The sequence below is a fragment of the Myotis davidii genome, unplaced genomic scaffold (genome assembly GCF_000327345.1).
Source record: "Myotis davidii unplaced genomic scaffold, ASM32734v1 scaffold168, whole genome shotgun sequence".
NCBI lineage: Eukaryota > Metazoa > Chordata > Mammalia > Chiroptera > Vespertilionidae > Myotis > Myotis davidii.
Window position 1 is genome coordinate 12,121,412 of NW_006383016.1, and position 18,017 is coordinate 12,139,428.

Consider the following 18,017-nt stretch of genomic DNA (forward strand, 5'->3'; position numbering starts at 1 on the left):
AACTGAGCTACTTAAACTGCTGGTCTGATTCTCCTGGGTGGATACTGTTCCTTTTTTTTGTGGAAAAATAAAAATCCTCATGGTCTTTTGTAAATCCTCAAAATAAGAAATATTCACCTACATAAATGTTAAAAGAGCCTATCTTATGTATTAGATGCAATAAGACCATTGGGAGTTACTGGACTAAAAGAATTACTTTCTATTCAAGGTTTTTAAAAAAATGTATTTTGAAAATGCTGCTAGATGTTGATGCTGACTGTTTTTCTCCTGGGAGTAAATAGTTGGTAAAGGGAATGGAGCCTGTGGGGTTGCAGAAACATGTTGTACTAGCTGTGCCTAGACTAAGGGTGACAGCTTAATGATGATGAGAAAACAAAATCTTAATTTCTTTTCTAGTCCAAAGATCCTCTAGGGTGGCCATAAAGTCTAAAAATACAGATAACACTATTTTGTCACTCACTGTAATGTAATATCAATAAATCATTTGGTAAAAAACAACAACACAAAAAACATGGAGGTACGGGAGGGGGGAGGATCTAGATCCGGAGAGAGCTGCATTTGTTTTTCAACAGGCTGGATGGAGTAGGCCTCTCGCCTTGCTGCATATTATACTCACCCGGGAGCATTTAAAGACTATTAGTGACCAGATAAATCACTTTCACCAAAAGTACTTATTTCTCCCTTTCCAACTTTCAGTTCTTTCTCTTACTTTACTGAAGTGGTTCTCCATAGATGGCAATTTTGCTTCCCTCTGCCTCAGGGACATTTGGAAATGTCTAAATGTTTGTTACAACTGGGTGTGGGGAGTAGGGAGAGAAGGGTGCTACTGGTGGGGGTAGTGAGAGTAGGATGGTACTGGTATCTTGTGAGCAAAGGCCAGAAATGCTACTAATCATCCTGTATGGCACAGGGCAAAGAACTGTCCAAAGGCCAATGGTGTCACGGCTGAGAAACCCTGCCTCAATAGACTGGCTACGACCTCCAAGAGAATATGGAAGAGATGAGAACAAACATCTTGTTCCAGATTTTAGTGGAAAAAATTTGTTCTTCCACTCTTAAATATGATGTCAGCTATACATTATAGCTTTCTTTTAAGATCAAGAAATTTCCATTCTATTCCCTCTGAGTTTTTTTTTTTTATGAATGTTACTGAATTTTATCAAACACTTTTCTGCATCTATACAGAAGTCACCTGGTTTTCTTTTAGGTTGTTAATATGGAGAATTCTTGATCAATTTTTAAATGTTAAAATGAATTCCTGGGATGAAACTCCTCTTTAAATTTTTTTAATTTATTGATTTTGGGGGAGGTGGGGGAGAAAGAGAGAGAGAGAGAAAGAGAGGGAGAGATTTGTTGTTCCACTTATTTATGCATTAATTGGTTGCCCTGACCTCAGATCAAATCTAAAACCTTGGCATATTGGGATGATACTCTGACCAACCGAGTTACCGGGCCAGGGCCTGGGATAGAACCCCTTTAATTTTTGTATTGTTGGATTCAATTTGATAAAATTTTAAGATTTTTACATCAGTGTTTTGAGGAGAACTGGTATGTAATTTTCATTTCGGTCAGGGTAATACTAGCCTCACACATGAGTCGGGAAATTTTCTCTTATCTTCTATCATTGTCTTGTATTATCAGGAAGAGTTTGTCTAGAATTAGTTTAATTGCTTAAATGTTTGCTAGAAGTCACCAGTAAAGCTCAATTAGGCCTAGACTTTTCTTTCAGAAGGTGTTTTACTGTGAATTCCATTTCTTTAATATGAGTGTACATTGCTATTGAGGTTTATCTGTTTCTTCCTGAATTATGTTTAGTAGTTTATCTCCCAAGAAATTTGCCCATTTCATCAATGCCAAATTTATATGCATAAGATTATGTTTCATATTTTCTTTTTAGGGTCCATAGGTTCTGTGGTGATACCCTTATTTTATTTCTGATATTAGCAATTTATGTTTTTTCCCCTCTTTTGTGAATTAGTCATTCCCTTGTCTCTATTTTCTTTGTGTTTAATTTGCTCTTACAGTTTCTTAAGGTGGAAATTTAGATCACTGACTTGAGGTCTTTCTATTTATGTGTGTTAGGATTTAATGCTATAAATTTCCTGTTAAGCACTGTGTTTGCTGTTTCCCACATATTTTGGTGGGCTGCTTTTCATTTTCATTGAGATGAAAATATTTTTTAATTTCCCTTGTGATTTCTCTTTTCATCAAAATATTTGAGGATTAGCCAGATATCTCCGTTACTGATTTCTAGTTTAATACATTGTGGTTGGAAAACATAGTCTGTGTAACTTCAATACTTTAAATGTGCTGAAATTTGATTTTTGGCCCAAATATTTTCTCTTAGTGCATATTTTAAGTGCCTTTAAAAAACAAATATAAATGTTTATTTTATCCTTCTGAATACCCTTTCCAATATATGCTATTTTGAAGTCAATTTCTTAATGGTCTCACAAAATTTCACTAAAAATTGAGTGAACTATATTTTTTGAAGCAAGGCAAGGTCTATAAAGCACTCACGCAATATGTTTCATTTTTTAACAATAATAATAAAATAGCTCAATTTAAAAAAAAACTAAACCTTTTATAATTATGTAACCATGGAAAGGCTGTCTAATTTTGACTACTACTGAATGAGGATGAATTAAGAAATGCTAAATTGCCCGGCTAGAGTGGCTCAGTGGTTGAGTGTCAACCTATGAACCAGGTCATGGTTCAATTCCCAGTCAAGGCACATGCCCAGGTTGAGGGTTCGATCCCCACTACACTGAGGCATGCAGGAGGCAGCCAATCAATGATTCTCTCTCATCATTGATGTTTCTATCTCTCTCTCCCTGTCCCTTCCTCTCTGAAATCAATAAAAATAAAAAATAAATGCTAAATTCATATATGCATAAAAGGATTTAACATTAAAATTAATAGTGATTAACTCACAAATCACATTTGAATAAAATGTCACAACAAATATACTTTTTCAAAAAGATGTATTTTAATGATGGAAAACTGTATCAGTGAAGTGCTTTTGTACATATTTTTGGGTATGATAAACATGTACTTTCAAATATATAGATATGTATGTATGTATGTATGGAACAGAATACAAATTGTTTTGTCATGAAAGAGCTGTGCTTTCAAAGGCTTTTAAAAAGGCAAGAGGTGAAAAGCTTCTCTTGGAAAATGACACTTAGGAGTTAATGGCATCAAAACCACATTGGCTAAAAAAGGAAAACAAACTTTTAAAGCCATAATAACATAAACTTTACTGCAAATATACTCCTTGTTTGAACACATAGCAAGGAGGAGAACCTAAGAAACATTATGGCTGTCTTCCCTGGCACGTTAAAGAACAAGTTTGGCTAATGGCTCCTGAATACTAAAATTTTCCGACAAACTCCCCTAGCTTGTGCCTAGCTTTTCACCTTTATAGATCATATAAAAAGACATAAATCAGTTTCAAGCAGAGCCAATAATGGTCCATGACAAAAGTTTAGTTTTGGTTATCTATTGACATCAGAAAATTCCAGTTTAAAGAGAATTTCAAATCAACCCTAGGCATTAAAAAATAGCCATATAGCGGAGGTTCATTTTCTAAAGTCAAATAAACAACCGCCCTCCCCCAACCCCACACAGCAATGGGACAGCCATAGTGTTTGTTTGCTTATTCCTCCAAAAGACAGTTTACCACCTGCTGGAATCCCAGCCCAGAAACCAGCCTGTGAATGTGGGTGGCTCATAGCCCTGTTTTATTATGATAATTGGCGTCCTCCTGTCTCTTCCAGAAGGGTCTGTCTCAAGGTACATTTTGGCTAAAAAAGAAGGACAGACATATAAATTTAATTAGTCTTGATTAAAGTAGATGTAGAATGAAAAGTTTTTAAATATAACAAATCTTCCTTGCTCCCAAGTAGTCAAATATTGTTCCATATGAACAATTACTTATAGATTTCTCTCATCTACTATAGAATGTACCATGGGAGTTCCATTATTGCCTGAAAAAAATCCAAACTTTATGGAATTACACTTATGGCATAATCGTATGTTTTCAATAACAAAAATTGTCCCAGAAAATAACCCAGGATCATTCAAAAGGAATTTTTAGAAAAACCTAGGTTATAGCAGTTATGTAGATTATACTGTTTCTATAATAAAAAAAAAATGTAAGTGAATTAAAAAATTTCAGGATAATTGATATCTAGCTTACCAGACTTCAGAGATTCTGTCTTCTCAACTTCATTGGCATCTTTGCCAATCCAAATAAAAATCTGAAGAATGAAACAATATATACTGTTGGAGGAGTGTTGACTCAGTGCTGGACCCCATGCAAAGTCCTCCTCACACAATGCTCGTTACATCTTCACAGCCTCACCAGTGAGAAATGTGGACACAATTGCGTGGAAGTCCAACCACTTTCCCAGTGTCTACACTTATTAGGAGACGCCTACAACTTCTATCCGGACAAGTTTCAGTCCAGATTTCACATTCTGATATTTTGTGTTTATATAGTGTTTTCCAGTTAATAAAATGAACACTCCCCCAAACAACTTACGGATTGTTTAATTTTCTTTTGCACTCTCCCCGGGGTGTGTAAGATAATCATTATCCCCATGTTATCCTGGGGGGCCCACACTCAGCTTGTCAATGGGCACTCCAGACTCCCTTGAGGAACTTCTGACTGAAGCTTTGTGTTCTCCTATAGCAGTGGTCAGCAAACTCATTAGCCAACAGAGCCAAATATCAACAGTACAATGACTGAAATTTCCTTTGAGAGCCAAATTTTTTAAACTTAAACTATATAGGTAGGTACATTGTTATGAACTTAATTAGGGTACTCCTAAGGCTTAGGAAGAGCCATACTCAAGGGGCCAAAGAGCCGCATGTGGCTCGCGAGCCGCAGTTTGCCGACCATGGTCCTATAGTACTGTATTCTCTAACAATTTGGTAAAAGTGCTATACTCTTGAATAATTAACTACTGATGTTTCACCCTGACCGGTTTGGCTCAGTGGATAGAGAGTCGGCCTGCGGACTGAAGGGCCCCAGGTTTGATTCTGGTCAAGGGCATGTACCTTGGTTGCGGGCACATCCCCAGTAGGGAGTGTGCAGGAGGCTGCTAATCGATGTTTCTCTCTCATCGATGTTTCTAACTCTCTCTCTCTCTCTCCCTTTCTCTCTGTGAAAAATCAATAAAATATATTTTTTTAAAATACTGATTTTTTTAAACTGATATAATAATATATTCTGTATGTGTCCTTCTCCTTCTTAAATATATAGGTTGCATACTTCAATGCTGAAAAATTCTCCTGAATTATCTTATATGTAAATCATTTTAAAGTCACTTGTTGGCGGGAAAATTTTGGTCAAATTAGTTTTGATTGTGTTCTAGTTCATACTGAAAGGGCTGGGATATTTGCTTGCAGGGTGGAGAACAAGCCACGACAGCCTGGTACTGTATATGAAGTATAATTGACATATAACATTATATTAGTTTCAGGTGTATAACAGAATGATTCAGTATTTGTATCTATTGTGAAATGATCACCACAACAGTAAGTCTGGTTAACAAGAATCTAAGGGGTAACATAACTGAATGACTTAGGAATTAAGAGCAGACCTATAATATTGTTTGGTTGACTCTAAGAGTAGGCCAAATTCAGACAACTATTTCGTAACTGTTCATATCATTTAGTTCCTAATATATTTATTTTATTATCATTGTTAACTTACAATAGTAAATGGAGGTTAAAAAAATCAACCATCAGTGTGCCGTGTTAAATCACCATTAATTTTCTCCAAAATAAACATAACAGTGGCATTCTTTGCTCTGTAAATTCAAAACTGTTCTGTGTCTGTTTCTTTCCCAGGAGAAGAGTCTCCTGGGAGTTGTCAAATTTCAAGAGAAATTCTGAATATTTCAATCTCCCCCACGGCATTGTACTCCTGTTATACCCACTTATTATACAACTAATGCATTTATTAGTTGACTAAATAAATATATGAACAAGTTAGGAGTGAGTGAATTTTACAAATAAATGAAAAATAACGTTTTTGTTTTTGTTTTTTTTTCTTTTTAATATATTTTATTGATTTTTTACAGAGAGGAAGGGAGAGGGATAGAGAGTTAGAAACATCGATGAGAGAGAGACATCGATTAGCTGCCTCCTGCACATCTCCCACTGGGGATGTGCCCGCAACCCAGGTACATGCCCTTGACCAGAATCGAACCCGGGACCTTTCAGTCCGCAGGCCGACACTCTATCCATTGAGCCAAACCGGTTTCGGCTGAAAAATAACGTTTTTGCCTAAAATTATACAGCCAAAGTTGGCAATTGTGGAATTATTTCCACATTAAGATATCAACTTGCCGAAATGTGTTGTCTCCTTTCAATACAACCTAAATCCATAGGCCGATGTATTATTAGACTTGCCATTTCTCAAAGCAGGTTTTGGCGGCTCCCAGTCCAAGAGAGCTACACGTACTCTCTCTTGTTGTGAACAAAATATAGTTTTACCTGTTCCCAAGCATCTAACAGCATGACATCATCTTCTGCTAAATCATCCTGGGTGAACTCTCCTGGGACCTCTTCAATCTGAAATGTATAAAAACACTTTATGACCAACCCATCAAGAAGTAATTTTTCTAATATATAGACAAGTTGCTTCACAGATTTATGCTGCTTTCCTAAAGTCTCTAAAGACATGTTTGGCATTTGTGGACAAAAGAAAAAGGTTCTGTGGGTAGTGACCACACAGGGTGAGCTGATCATAAATTTCTAACTGGGCAGATCATGGTGGACAGCGACACTCCAGACCTGTAGCTTCTTTAGTGAAAAGTTTAAGCCAGCGCTGTCCATTATTCTTGTGCATCTGGGTTAACACAGCTTGGAAATGCCAGAAGCAATACTCCTCAAAGGAGGTCTTGACTATAAGTAACATAATCTTGTTACCTATCCTGAAATGTAGTCACCACCTTACTTTTTCTCACCTGCATGTAACCTTCCTTGCGTTACCTCCTAAACTTCAAATGCATAATAGAAGCTGCACAACTGCTATTCTCGGGAGCATCTGAAATCTGCTTCTGGCACATGTTGTCAATTTTGGCTCAAAAAAACTCTTGTAAAAATTCTCTACAGGTTTGAACATTTCTTGTCGACACATTTGAGTTTATGGTCTGGGTATTAAACTGTCTTTCATTTTATAGGTCAAGGTTGTTATAATAAAATCAATAGGTTTGGTCATTTTTATAAATCAACAGTTCTCAATAAGATGAAATTATAATATATGGGTATTAAACTGTCTTTCATTTTGTAGGTCAAGGTTGTTTTAATAAAATCAATAGGTTTGGTCATTTTTATAAATCAACAATTCTCAATATGATGAAATTATAACATAATATTCCATATGCAAAGTCTCATTATTTTAAAGTGGGTTAAATTGTATGCTCTATAGTTAACATTAAAGGATTTGAGAAGGTTAGTTTAACACATCCAGTACCAGCAAATATGTTTTTACTGATTTTAGAGAGAGGAGGAAGGGAGAAATAGAGAGAGAGAGAAACATAGATATGAGAGAGAAACATTGATCAGTTGCCTCTGTATGCATGGGGACTGCACCCTGACTGGGCATGGAACCTGCAACTTGCAACTGGGAATCAAATCCATGATCTCTTGGTTTATGGGATGATGCTCCAACAAACTGAGCCACACTTGTTAGTGAAAAGTTCAATACGTTTAAAGAGTTCTGGATAAAACCCGCCTGATCCTTAGAAAAGTGTGGCAGATTGGATCATGGTTCCCAACTCTTCACTCCTTCCTTCTGCCATGTGCTTTGCAGTACAGTCGAGTAGGCAGAGTGGACTGTGGCCTTAGCTATGTCATATTAGCCAAGGTGACCAAGCAGGGGTCCTCTGTGCCCCTGGGGTCTGTCATGGAAAACACTGGCATGACCCTAAACTGCAGCCAATGGAGAACCTCCCAGCTGTGCCCAGCCAACCTGGTCCTAGGTGATCTGTAGCCCTCTGAGCAAGAGAATACATATACAGTATCCTGTATGAGATACTGACGTTGTTATACAGAAAAACAAATCAAAAAACAAATAAGCAAACGAAAAGCTAACCATTTACAAAGGGCAAGGAATTTGTTTACATTATCTTTTAACAGAATGTTTGCTAATCTGATAAAGGTTGAAAAAAGCAAAAACCTTAAGTATTACTTACTTTGTGCCCTGCACTGTTCTAATCCTTTATACACAGCAACTAATTTTGTGCTGTGCTGGCTCGGCCAAGGGTGAACCTGAGTGGGGGCAGCTGAAAGGCTTAGAAAGACAGACAAGAGAATAAAAGCTGGGTCTCGGTAGGTGGAACGCTGCTTCTCTGAGAGATAGCGCCAGCGCCCACAAGCTGTCTCTTTATTTTATAGCAGATGCCACGAGGCAAAGTAAGGGCGTGATGTTTACAACATTCTCGTGGGTTTCAATCCTACTCAACTACATGCACCTGAACTCTATCACACAGGCATGTGGGGCCATGTGTTCAGACCATAGGTTCAAGCTTACAACTATAGCTGTTGGCTATAATTGTGCTGGGAGGGCTCTGCCCTCCAAGCCGGGACTTGCACCTGGCAATGAGAGGACTGTGCCCTCTCAACATTCCAAGGTTTGAACCTGTCCAAAACACTGTAGCTGCTCCCCACATAATTTAATATTCACAACAACCCTATGAAGAAGATACTAGGATTAGCCCCATTTAACAGATGAGAAAACTACAGCACAGAGAGGGTAAGTAACTAGCCTAAAGTCACACAACCAGTAAATAATATCACCAAGTAAGTAATATCACACAGGCAGATTGGCTCTAAAAGCTGTGCTTTTAACCAGTGGGCTCTGCTGCCTTTAGACATGAATCTACATGTCCAAAGCCTGCTTTCTGATGGTGATAAGATGAAACACTTTTTAGTAACACTCCTTTTCTTTAAATTGTGAAGGAAGTAGGAGCTCCAAATATCAAACAAGAAAATGAGTACGTGTAGAGGAAAAGTGTTTTTTTTTCTTTTAAATATGTGCATGATAGAAAAATAAAATAAACACAAAGACTAATAGATTTTTTACACCTAAGAACAAAGCCTAGATATTATTTTTGTAAATTATATCTTCATTTAAAACAAACATGTTATTAGCAATATTAGCAAATAATACTAATAAGAAATTATAGAAGCATGTGCTAAAAAGTTGTTCGGATGCAACTTTTTAAACTATAGAATTTCTATAGTTACAGTGAGATAATGGGCTACCAGCCCAGGATATTCCAGAGCTCAGTACAAAACCACTCTTGTATGTATAGATGCTTTTACTTCCAAATTCCTGGAATTCAAAGCCTGTGAATGACTGAAATAAAACATTCCTCCTGATTTCAGTTACTTTGCAAGTGGGTATATTGTGTTCTGTGATTTTGCCCAATGATTGTATTTCCATAATATATCTTATTTGGTCAACCTGGTGAAACTTTTTATTTCCCTAGGATATTAAAAGGTAACATTTACATAGTTGGATCAGAAACGACTCTTTTTGCCTACAAGAAGTGTCAAATCATTCAATTAGCAAGTTCATCCACATGCATGCTGACACCGGTGCATGGTAGCTGGTATTTTTCAGAGCAGCTGGATTTATAGAGTACACTATTCCTGTGCCTTCACATCCATTACGTCATTGACTCTGAAAGCTACCTTGTGTGGAGTGAAGAGTAGCACCTGTGGTTTGCAGGTAAGTGAAAACTGAGAGTCAGAGTGTCAGGAAGTGTCAGAGCCAACACCGGCAAGTCTCTCCCAAAACACTTACGATGAACCTTCCGGTTTTGTTGGAGCAGGCGTACAGCCGAGGCGGGTGGTCTTCAGCCTGGCTCTCGAGCAGGGGAGAGGTCTGGTAGTGCTTCCTCCCTCCGAGGGAATTCCAGAACTCCTCTGTGGAAGACACACGGAGTCACCCGACGCACTTCCAGGAGCACTTGGCTGCTACTGCGCTACATCAACAAATACTATCTTACCTCGACTTTAATGTTAAGAAATTATTTAAGCCGAAATCGGTTTGGCTCAGTGGATAGAGCATCGGCCTGCGGACTGAAGGGTCCCAGGTTCGATTCCGGTCAAGGGCATGTACCTGGGTTGCGGGCACATCTCCAGTAGGAGATGTGCAGGAGGCGACTGATCGATGTTTCTCTCTCATCGATGTTTCTAACTCTCTATCTCTCTCCCTTCCTCTCTGTAAAAAATCAATAAAATATATTTTTTAAAAAAGAAAAAGAAAATAAAGAAATTATTTAAATGCAGCAGGTATCATCACCCACTTTGGCAACTAATGGATTCTTACGCCCCCTCCTCCACCAATAACCTTTACCAAGTAACTATTTATGGACAAAATAAATTACGTCATTAGCAATCCTACCAGATGTAAGTTCTGGTTAGTGGCCTGGCCCCACAGCACACACCTGGTTCCTCTCCCTCCTGAATCCATGTGGTTTTGCATCTGAGCACACTTGCCACGTACTCCGCCCCCTTCTTCTCCGCCAGGCTGGCACCTTTTCCTACCCAGATGTAGCCGTTATTGTGTCGCAGTTTCAGGACAAAAGCATCATTGGAATTCAACGAATTTGCATCCACATCTACCTACAGTGTGAAGAAAAACAATACAATGGGTCAGACTCATGGCTGCCCCTCAATAAACATGTCAGAGAGGTTGTGACAGGGACGAACCATCCCAGCCTTCTGTCCTGACTCCCGAAAGCTTGTTCAGGGCAGCGCTGCGGCTTAAACACATTAGAGAAGGAGCACTGCGGTCTGTGTCAGCGTAACTCAACTGCCCGCAGACAGGGGCACGAGGCTCTAAGAACAACATTAGCCAAACTGCAGTGATAAATAACAAAGATAATATTCAAAGGAACCAAAAGAACAAGGATAGGCTCTAATGGGGGGAAGGGGGAGGGGGCGGATAGGAGGGCATAAGCTTTACAAATGACATAGACAAGGCAAAGCTATTCAGTTTTCTCTCCCCTGCTAAACAGGAGGTTTATCAGATAACCAAAGGGACACCTTAAAATCACAAAACAGGGACTGGAGTCCAAATTAGGCAAAGAGATAATACTATAGATTCACTAAAAAGGGCTCCAGGCTCAGGTAAATTATTGCACAAATTATAAAAGAATATTTATAGGGGATTGAAAACACAGCACTGACATGCCCCTTCCTTTCAACCAAGACACGGTGGCCACTGTGTTGGATCGGCCTGGTGAACAGTCTGCTCCATGTGGCCACGGGGAGTGAGAGGGACCCGGGTGGGCCCAGGCTCTGGCTGGAGACGGAGGCTACTGGGGAGCTCTGGGCAGGAACAGGCATGTGCCGAGTCTCGGGCTTGGTAGTGAGCCTGAGCGTCTGACTAGGTGGGCTTGTGTCTCTGGTCCAGGACATTGTGATGTTGGGACTGTGTGAGTGCCCATGAGGCCCTCTGGCTCTGGGGCGCTGGGACGGCGACAGTGTGTGTATCATTTCCTGCGTGACTGTGGGACTCCATGTGACGAGTGAAAACAGGGAGATGAAGAAAGAGTGAGCAAGACTGAGATGGAGCGACAAGGGAGGAAGAACATAGCAGTGTGTTGTTCTTGAGGCCGAATGAAGGAAGCATTTCAAGAAGGAATTCGTTATCAGCTGTGCCAAATGGTGCTGTTTGGCCAACCACGTTGAGGTACCAGGCCAAGGCATGGACTATGTGTAGAGTAGGATTTCACCGTGTTTGTCAGGACCCTGTCCCCAGAGAGCAGTTGAGGAGGAAGGCATGGCTGTTGGAAATATTAAAGACGTGTCTCAGGGGTGGGGAACATTTGGGGATGCAGTTACCGTCCTCTTTCAGTAGGAATGAGACCTCATAGACCAAGCTCAAAGGAATCTACCCAATATGATGACAGAATTATAGAAAACATGACTTCTGATTTCTCCTCCAAACGTGTCCTCATTGATACAGAAGGAAGAACTTGGCTGATGGAGAGACGGGGCAAGAGATCCATGCCCAGATCGGTGAGGGGTCAGGGAAGCCATTCCAAAATAGAATGTTACAGGCTAGTCTCCCAGGAGATGAAACGATAATTTTGATTAGTGCATTTCAGAGAGGCTAGGAATGTGGTAGCCAGTTTGGGAGGCCCAGGGAAAGAAAGAGCTGTATCCCAAGCAGTCCACCGTGTCTCAGAAAGAAGTGTCCACTGGGAAGAAACCAGGAAGGCAACGATTCTCGCCAACTCTTCCATGAGAAATTAACTGAGGGTGCCCATAGATGACAGCCTACCCATCTTTTAATTTGATAGATTTTTTAAAAATTAGTCATCATTGAATAGGAGAAGCCATGCACAGAATATTTTGGAAGAGATCAATACATATGATGGCCTTTAAACTGTGTAACTGAATGAGACCACTCTGAAGAGACCCAAGGCTGGGCCTCGGAGCACGGGAGTGCTCGTGGGACAAGCGGAGGAGACTCCAGCAGGACTGCCCTGCCGAGAGCGGCCCTGAGGTTTGGAAGAAATCCCGGTGAGAGTGGTGTTTCAGAAGCCTGGTGGGGGGAACCAAAATGAAACAGTGTCTCAGGAACACAGGAAAGCGCGACTGTGGAAACGCTCATGGGGGGTTAAGACAAGTGGGATCAGAGAGGGCAGAAGGCAGGTGGGACTGAGGGAATGGGTGTCTGAGGGGAGTGGCTTAGGGAGACTAATAGGCTTAAAAGAGTAGAGAAGGTGAATTGGTGAAGACGTCGGTGTTGAGAATTTGTGGTTTTAAGGAGGGCAGAGAAAGGGTGTCACTGAGATGGGCCAGGTGAAGAGATAGTCTTTAAAGGGAGGATGTGAGTCTCTCAGAGGCATGTTTGTATTCTGAAATAACTGATCCAGGACAGAAGAATAAATTGATAATACAGGAGACAGAGACGTTTGTTGCCTGCATTAACGATGAACTGGAGGAGGGACAATAACATGGGACAGAGAAAAATCCAGCGAAGTCCTAGGTAGCCCAGATGTCACATTTTAATAGGAGTCATGTTTTATTTTTTTTAAAAAAAACATATTTTTATTGATTTCAAAGAGGAAGGGAGAGGGAAAGATAGGAACATCAATGATAAGAGAGAATCATTGATTTGCTGCCTCTTGCCCACCCCTACCGGGGATCTAGCCCACAACAGAGGCATGTGCGCTTGACTGGAATCAAACCTGGGACACTTCAGTCCGCAGGCCAATGCTCTATCCACTGAGCCAAACCAGCTGGACATGTTTTATTTCTTTATATAATAAATATACATTAAATTATTTGCCAATATCATCTTTACACAAACATTACTATTTATTTTTAATTTATGGGTAAGAATAGATTGGTATTAATTTATAAAATTATTTTGTATTTATATGTAAATAACTATTATAAAATATGTATTATTAAATGTAAATAAATTACCTATTCAAATTTATTTCATAAAACAGCTGGGAAGAATATACAGATGCGCCCTGACTGGTCTGGCTCAGTGGAGAGAGCGTCGGCCTGCGGACTGAAGGGTCCAGGGTTCAATTCTGGTCAAGGGCACGTACCTTGGTTGTGGGCACATCCTCAGTAGGAGGTGTGCAGGAGGCAGCTGATCGAGGTTTATCTCTCATCGATATTTCTAACTCTCTATCCCTCTCCCTTCCTCTCTGTAAAAAAATCAATAAAATATATTTTTAAAAAAGAATATACAGATGCAGACAAGTTGGTGAAATTGGAGGGTGTAGAGGTGATTTCTGTGTGATCACATTTACATTCTCTGTGAACTCTGATTCTGTTATCCGTAGAGAGCAGGAAGTTGGAGATTTGGAGAGAGAGGAGGGCCTGAAGGGTGTGGTGGACAGAAAAGGTTTGAGGACAGAGTGGATGAGAGAAGCCAGAGTGATGGGGACAGTGAGGCCAGGCCGAAGCCGTCAAAGACTAAGAGAGGAAGGACTGGCTGCACAGTGGAGGGCAGCATAAGGGGCTGGGGGAGGGAGAGTCTGATAAAGAGAAGTCATAGGATAAGCAGGGAGTGTGCCTCATCCACACCGTCACTGCACCTGGCCTGGGAGAAAAACACCATTTCTACCTGAGTGGGCTGCATGGCAATCTATATTCTCAGAGGACATTAGAGCATGAAGGGAGAGGGTGGCTTAGAGAAGATGTTGCAGGTGGAGAGATGCTATGACCTACCTGGTTTTAAGGGCTTAGCTGAATGGCTTGTGCAGAGAGGAAGGGTTGGCAGAGGGTCCATGTTTGAGGAGGAGGGTGTAAAGGGCAGTTTAGGTTGATATGGGAGACTTGGATTTCTAGAGTGACTGAGAGCGGGAGATGAGTGATGGATCATCCTAGAGGTCAAAGCACTCAGCCATCCAAAAGCCTGCGCTGCTGGCCCTGCCCATCTCTGGAGGCCTTCTTGTCTTATGACACTGTGATATGGGGTTTGATTTCTTTCACAGCTGCTGTCAGATTGAGTCACGGTCTGGCCCAATATGGCAAAGCCTGTTTCCCACATTCGTTACAGGCGTATGGACAAGGGGCTTCCCTCTCGAATTCCCTAGTGTGATCATCTGATCACCACCCACCATCCATCTTCCCCAGGCCTTCCAAGGTAAAGGGTAAGCTGCCTCATGCCTTTGACAGCTTGATTTGTTACGTTGTTCTTAAAATCCATTTGCTTTGGTATAATGCAGTTGGCAAATGTGAGAAGCCTAGTGTCTGGAGTTGACTATTTATTCAATTCTCCTGCCTTTATTATTTTTACTGTGAACACCAGCTTCGTTATAAAAGTGGAGGGAGTGTACTTGCCAACTTTTAAAGGCTAATACTTGCTGGGGGCGCAGGTGGTTTTACGGAATGCGTGACATCACCTCCACGATCCTGGTGATGGATGCCAGGTTTCTCCGGACTTGAAAGAGACGCGTGGGGGCAGCAGGTGCCTGCCCTCCGCTCTTTGATGTTCCATCCTTGTAAATAATGAGCGGTTTGTCTTTGAACAAACTCAGCAGGTGAGCAGGTTCTTTGCCCTGGGAGACTCGAATCTGGTAAAAAAATAAATAAATAAATAAAGGGTGCCATGAGAGAAGGTTGTATTTCCAACTGTGCTCCCACTATTCTTTTAAAAAATAAAACAAATAAACAAACAAACGAAAATAAACCAGGAGTCAAGAGCAGGAGGAATAATGATCGACAGAAGATGTGGACTGATGATCATTAAGCCCAGTTTCCTCACTGACTTAAGAAATATTTATTACTCCAGACCCCACACTCCTGGCCAGCACTTCTCAGGGGAAACATCACCATACGGCACCCACTTTCTGCTTCCAGAGAGCATAAAGATGTAAGATGTCCCTCTATACCTCCAGAAGAGAAAAAAAACAAGTGCTGACGCATTATGCCATCTTTCATGAAAACTACTTTTTTTCCAAGAGTACCAACACTTTGCAGATGTTTAGGAATATACTTGTTTCTCACATGTTTTGGATCTTGTTCAGGTTAAGAGATGTGCATTCAAATGCCTCCACAAGTAAGACAACACAAAAACATACTAATCGTTTCCACATCCCTACAATGCAGATGAAAAAATAATTGTAAAGCCATCTGGGTATAGATAAATGATTTCTATCCAAACATCAAAAACAGATAAAAAGAAACAGAATATGCTTTCTATTTATAAACTTAACTTCAGAAATGGTAATAATTTAACATAAGAACTTTAAAAATACATTATAAAGACTTTTCAGGATAAGAACATTTAAGAAAATGAATGGAAAATTATTTAATTTCACCTATTAACTTAATACTAGATATTGCATTAGAAAGGCACTTTCTATTTCTTGTATACACTATGGATGCATTTTTTATATAAACTATTCTGATTTTGTGCTGGTCCCCTATTTTTGTCAATTATTCTGCCCTGTGCTAAAATTAAATGCTCTCTCACCTCCTCTGTTGTATCCTTTTCTAGAAGCCAAGGTAGTAAGAATGCTGATGCATATACCATTGTAGGGAGGCCTAGGGAGCATTGACAATAATTAATTTCATAGATATCCTTCAGTGAGTAGGTAGTCAAGTAAGTGAGTAGCAAATTATGAAAATGTCTGTTGAGTCACAACCCCAAAGCTTGGGGTGAGCTTAGCTAGGAGTATCTAACATAGCTGCTGGCTTAGCACTTCCCACAACACTGAGAAAACCTTAATTGCCAACCTAAAAGAAGAAGACCACTGATTAAGACTCATTCTACCTGTGAAATGAGAGAGACAAAGTAAGTTGAAGAAATTTCAGTACTGTTAATGTACTCTACAGAATGTTTCAAACATCAATTAAGAACTTGAGCTTATGCATTTTTGTAAACTACTGCCATCTAGTGACTACACTACACATTACCACTTTGTCAATTTAGGATTCAGCTGGCTAACAAGGGAAATAAATGTATTGGGTATGTCAAATATTTTACCATGAAATGTAGAATTTATAATGCATAATAAATATCTTCAAAGTTTTTACATAATTTGGTAAGGAATGTGGTAAAGATAAATTAAATGGCATAGATGATGCCAGTTCTTAGCTAGAAATATTTAATTCAAGGAATGAATATAATACTTCACGGTGAAATACAGTCCAGTATATTTAAAAATGCAATCATCTTATTAATTTAATTAAAAATTACCAAATTTAATTGTTTAAAAAGTTAATATGCACCTTTACATATAGCTCTAACTTGTTTTACAGTATATCTATCAACAACTACCAAGGTAAAGGGAAACTAGCTGGAAGATCAAATTGTGCCTCCACATCTTAGATTGTATGTACTGAAGTATCTGACTTACCTATTTAATTATTAAGCAGCAGTTACACATTTATAAAGTTTTTCAAACAAAATAAAAAATTTGTATACCATATAGAATCTTGCTCACTTGACATTAGGCATGAGAGTTAGTAAGGCACATTCCTGGGAAGGGAATGCCTAGTGCTACTGTATCAGAAATGTTACTATGCTGGCCAAACCAGTGCCTGCTCTCAGTCTAACCCCCAATCTGGAAGAAGCTTTTTCCCACTGGTGGGAGCAAACTCCTTTCCCAAAGCCAGCCAGAGAAAATACCCAGGCAGTGTGAGCTACTCCAGCTAAAAAGGGAGAGGGGGGGAAAGAGAGGGAAGGAGAGAGAAACACACACACTGAAGAGAGCTGGATAGGCAAGGAACAAGCCAGTGCCACTCCCGGGGTTAAGAAGAGTAGACACAGATTGGAGCACACTGAAGAGTAACAAGGTCTGTATTTGAGGTCTGTATTTGAGTTACACATTGAGGAATTAAATAAGCAAAGACCAAGGATTTCCTGTGATTACTACTAAGGGTCCTGAAACAAGTAGCAAATATTCCACCATAAACATGAGAAGAGGAACCTGAGAGAAGAGGAAAGAAGGTCAAACCGGGATGGAAATGGTCCCTTGGACACAATGAGAACAGGTAGAACTAGACACCGATACTAGAGTCCCATTACATGACGTTCAAACTTTATAATTAGTCAGCACAATATTTCTCTCCCTCCCTCTTTCTCTATCTCGACCTACTTTTCTCTAGATAAATAGGTAGCTAGATATATCTAGATATCTACCAGTAGATATAGATACATACATGCACTATATGTAAATATATACATAGATACATAGAAATACAGATACATCGGTAGACTCATTCATAGAGACATCATTTAGAATCTGGGTTTAGTCATTCTTAACAAATTATTTATTTTTAGAAATATCCAAATAAAGAATCCATCTCTCTTCCCACACTATTCTCCTTTCTCCTTTTTCTTCTCTCCTCTCTTTCCTCCTCTGTGATTTCCTTCCTTTTCTCCCCTCCTTTCCCTTTTCTTTCCCTTCTCTCCCTTCTTTTCCTTCTCCCCTTTCTTTTCCCATTCCCTCCTGTTCTCTCTCCCCTCCCCCCTCTTTTTTTCCTATTTCTCTTTCTCCCTCCACTCC

General features: G+C 39.8%; 1 protein-coding gene and 1 long non-coding RNA gene across 2 annotated transcripts in view; both read right to left on the reverse strand.

Annotated features, from left to right (window-relative positions):
• Nucleotides 1-2,967: 2,967 nt before the first annotated feature.
• The window catches only part of SCIN (scinderin), a 55,393-nt gene continuing 40,343 nt past the window's right edge, over nt 2,968-18,017 (reverse strand). Inside the window, exons 11-16 of the mRNA XM_006779061.2 lie at nt 14,907-15,077; nt 10,473-10,650; nt 9,827-9,948; nt 6,508-6,585; nt 4,202-4,262; nt 2,968-3,806 (exon numbers count right to left, since the gene is read on the reverse strand). Coding sequence (XP_006779124.1) covers nt 3,679-3,806; nt 4,202-4,262; nt 6,508-6,585; nt 9,827-9,948; nt 10,473-10,650; nt 14,907-15,077 — 738 coding nt within the window. The 3' untranslated portion in view covers nt 2,968-3,678. The remainder of the gene's footprint in view (nt 3,807-4,201; nt 4,263-6,507; nt 6,586-9,826; nt 9,949-10,472; nt 10,651-14,906; nt 15,078-18,017) is intronic.
• On the reverse strand, nt 15,236-15,597 carry LOC107181698. The gene is made up of 2 exons (XR_001512390.1): nt 15,511-15,597; nt 15,236-15,389 (listed from the first exon to the last, which is right to left on the reverse strand). It is a non-coding gene; the product is annotated as an uncharacterized LOC107181698 (long non-coding RNA).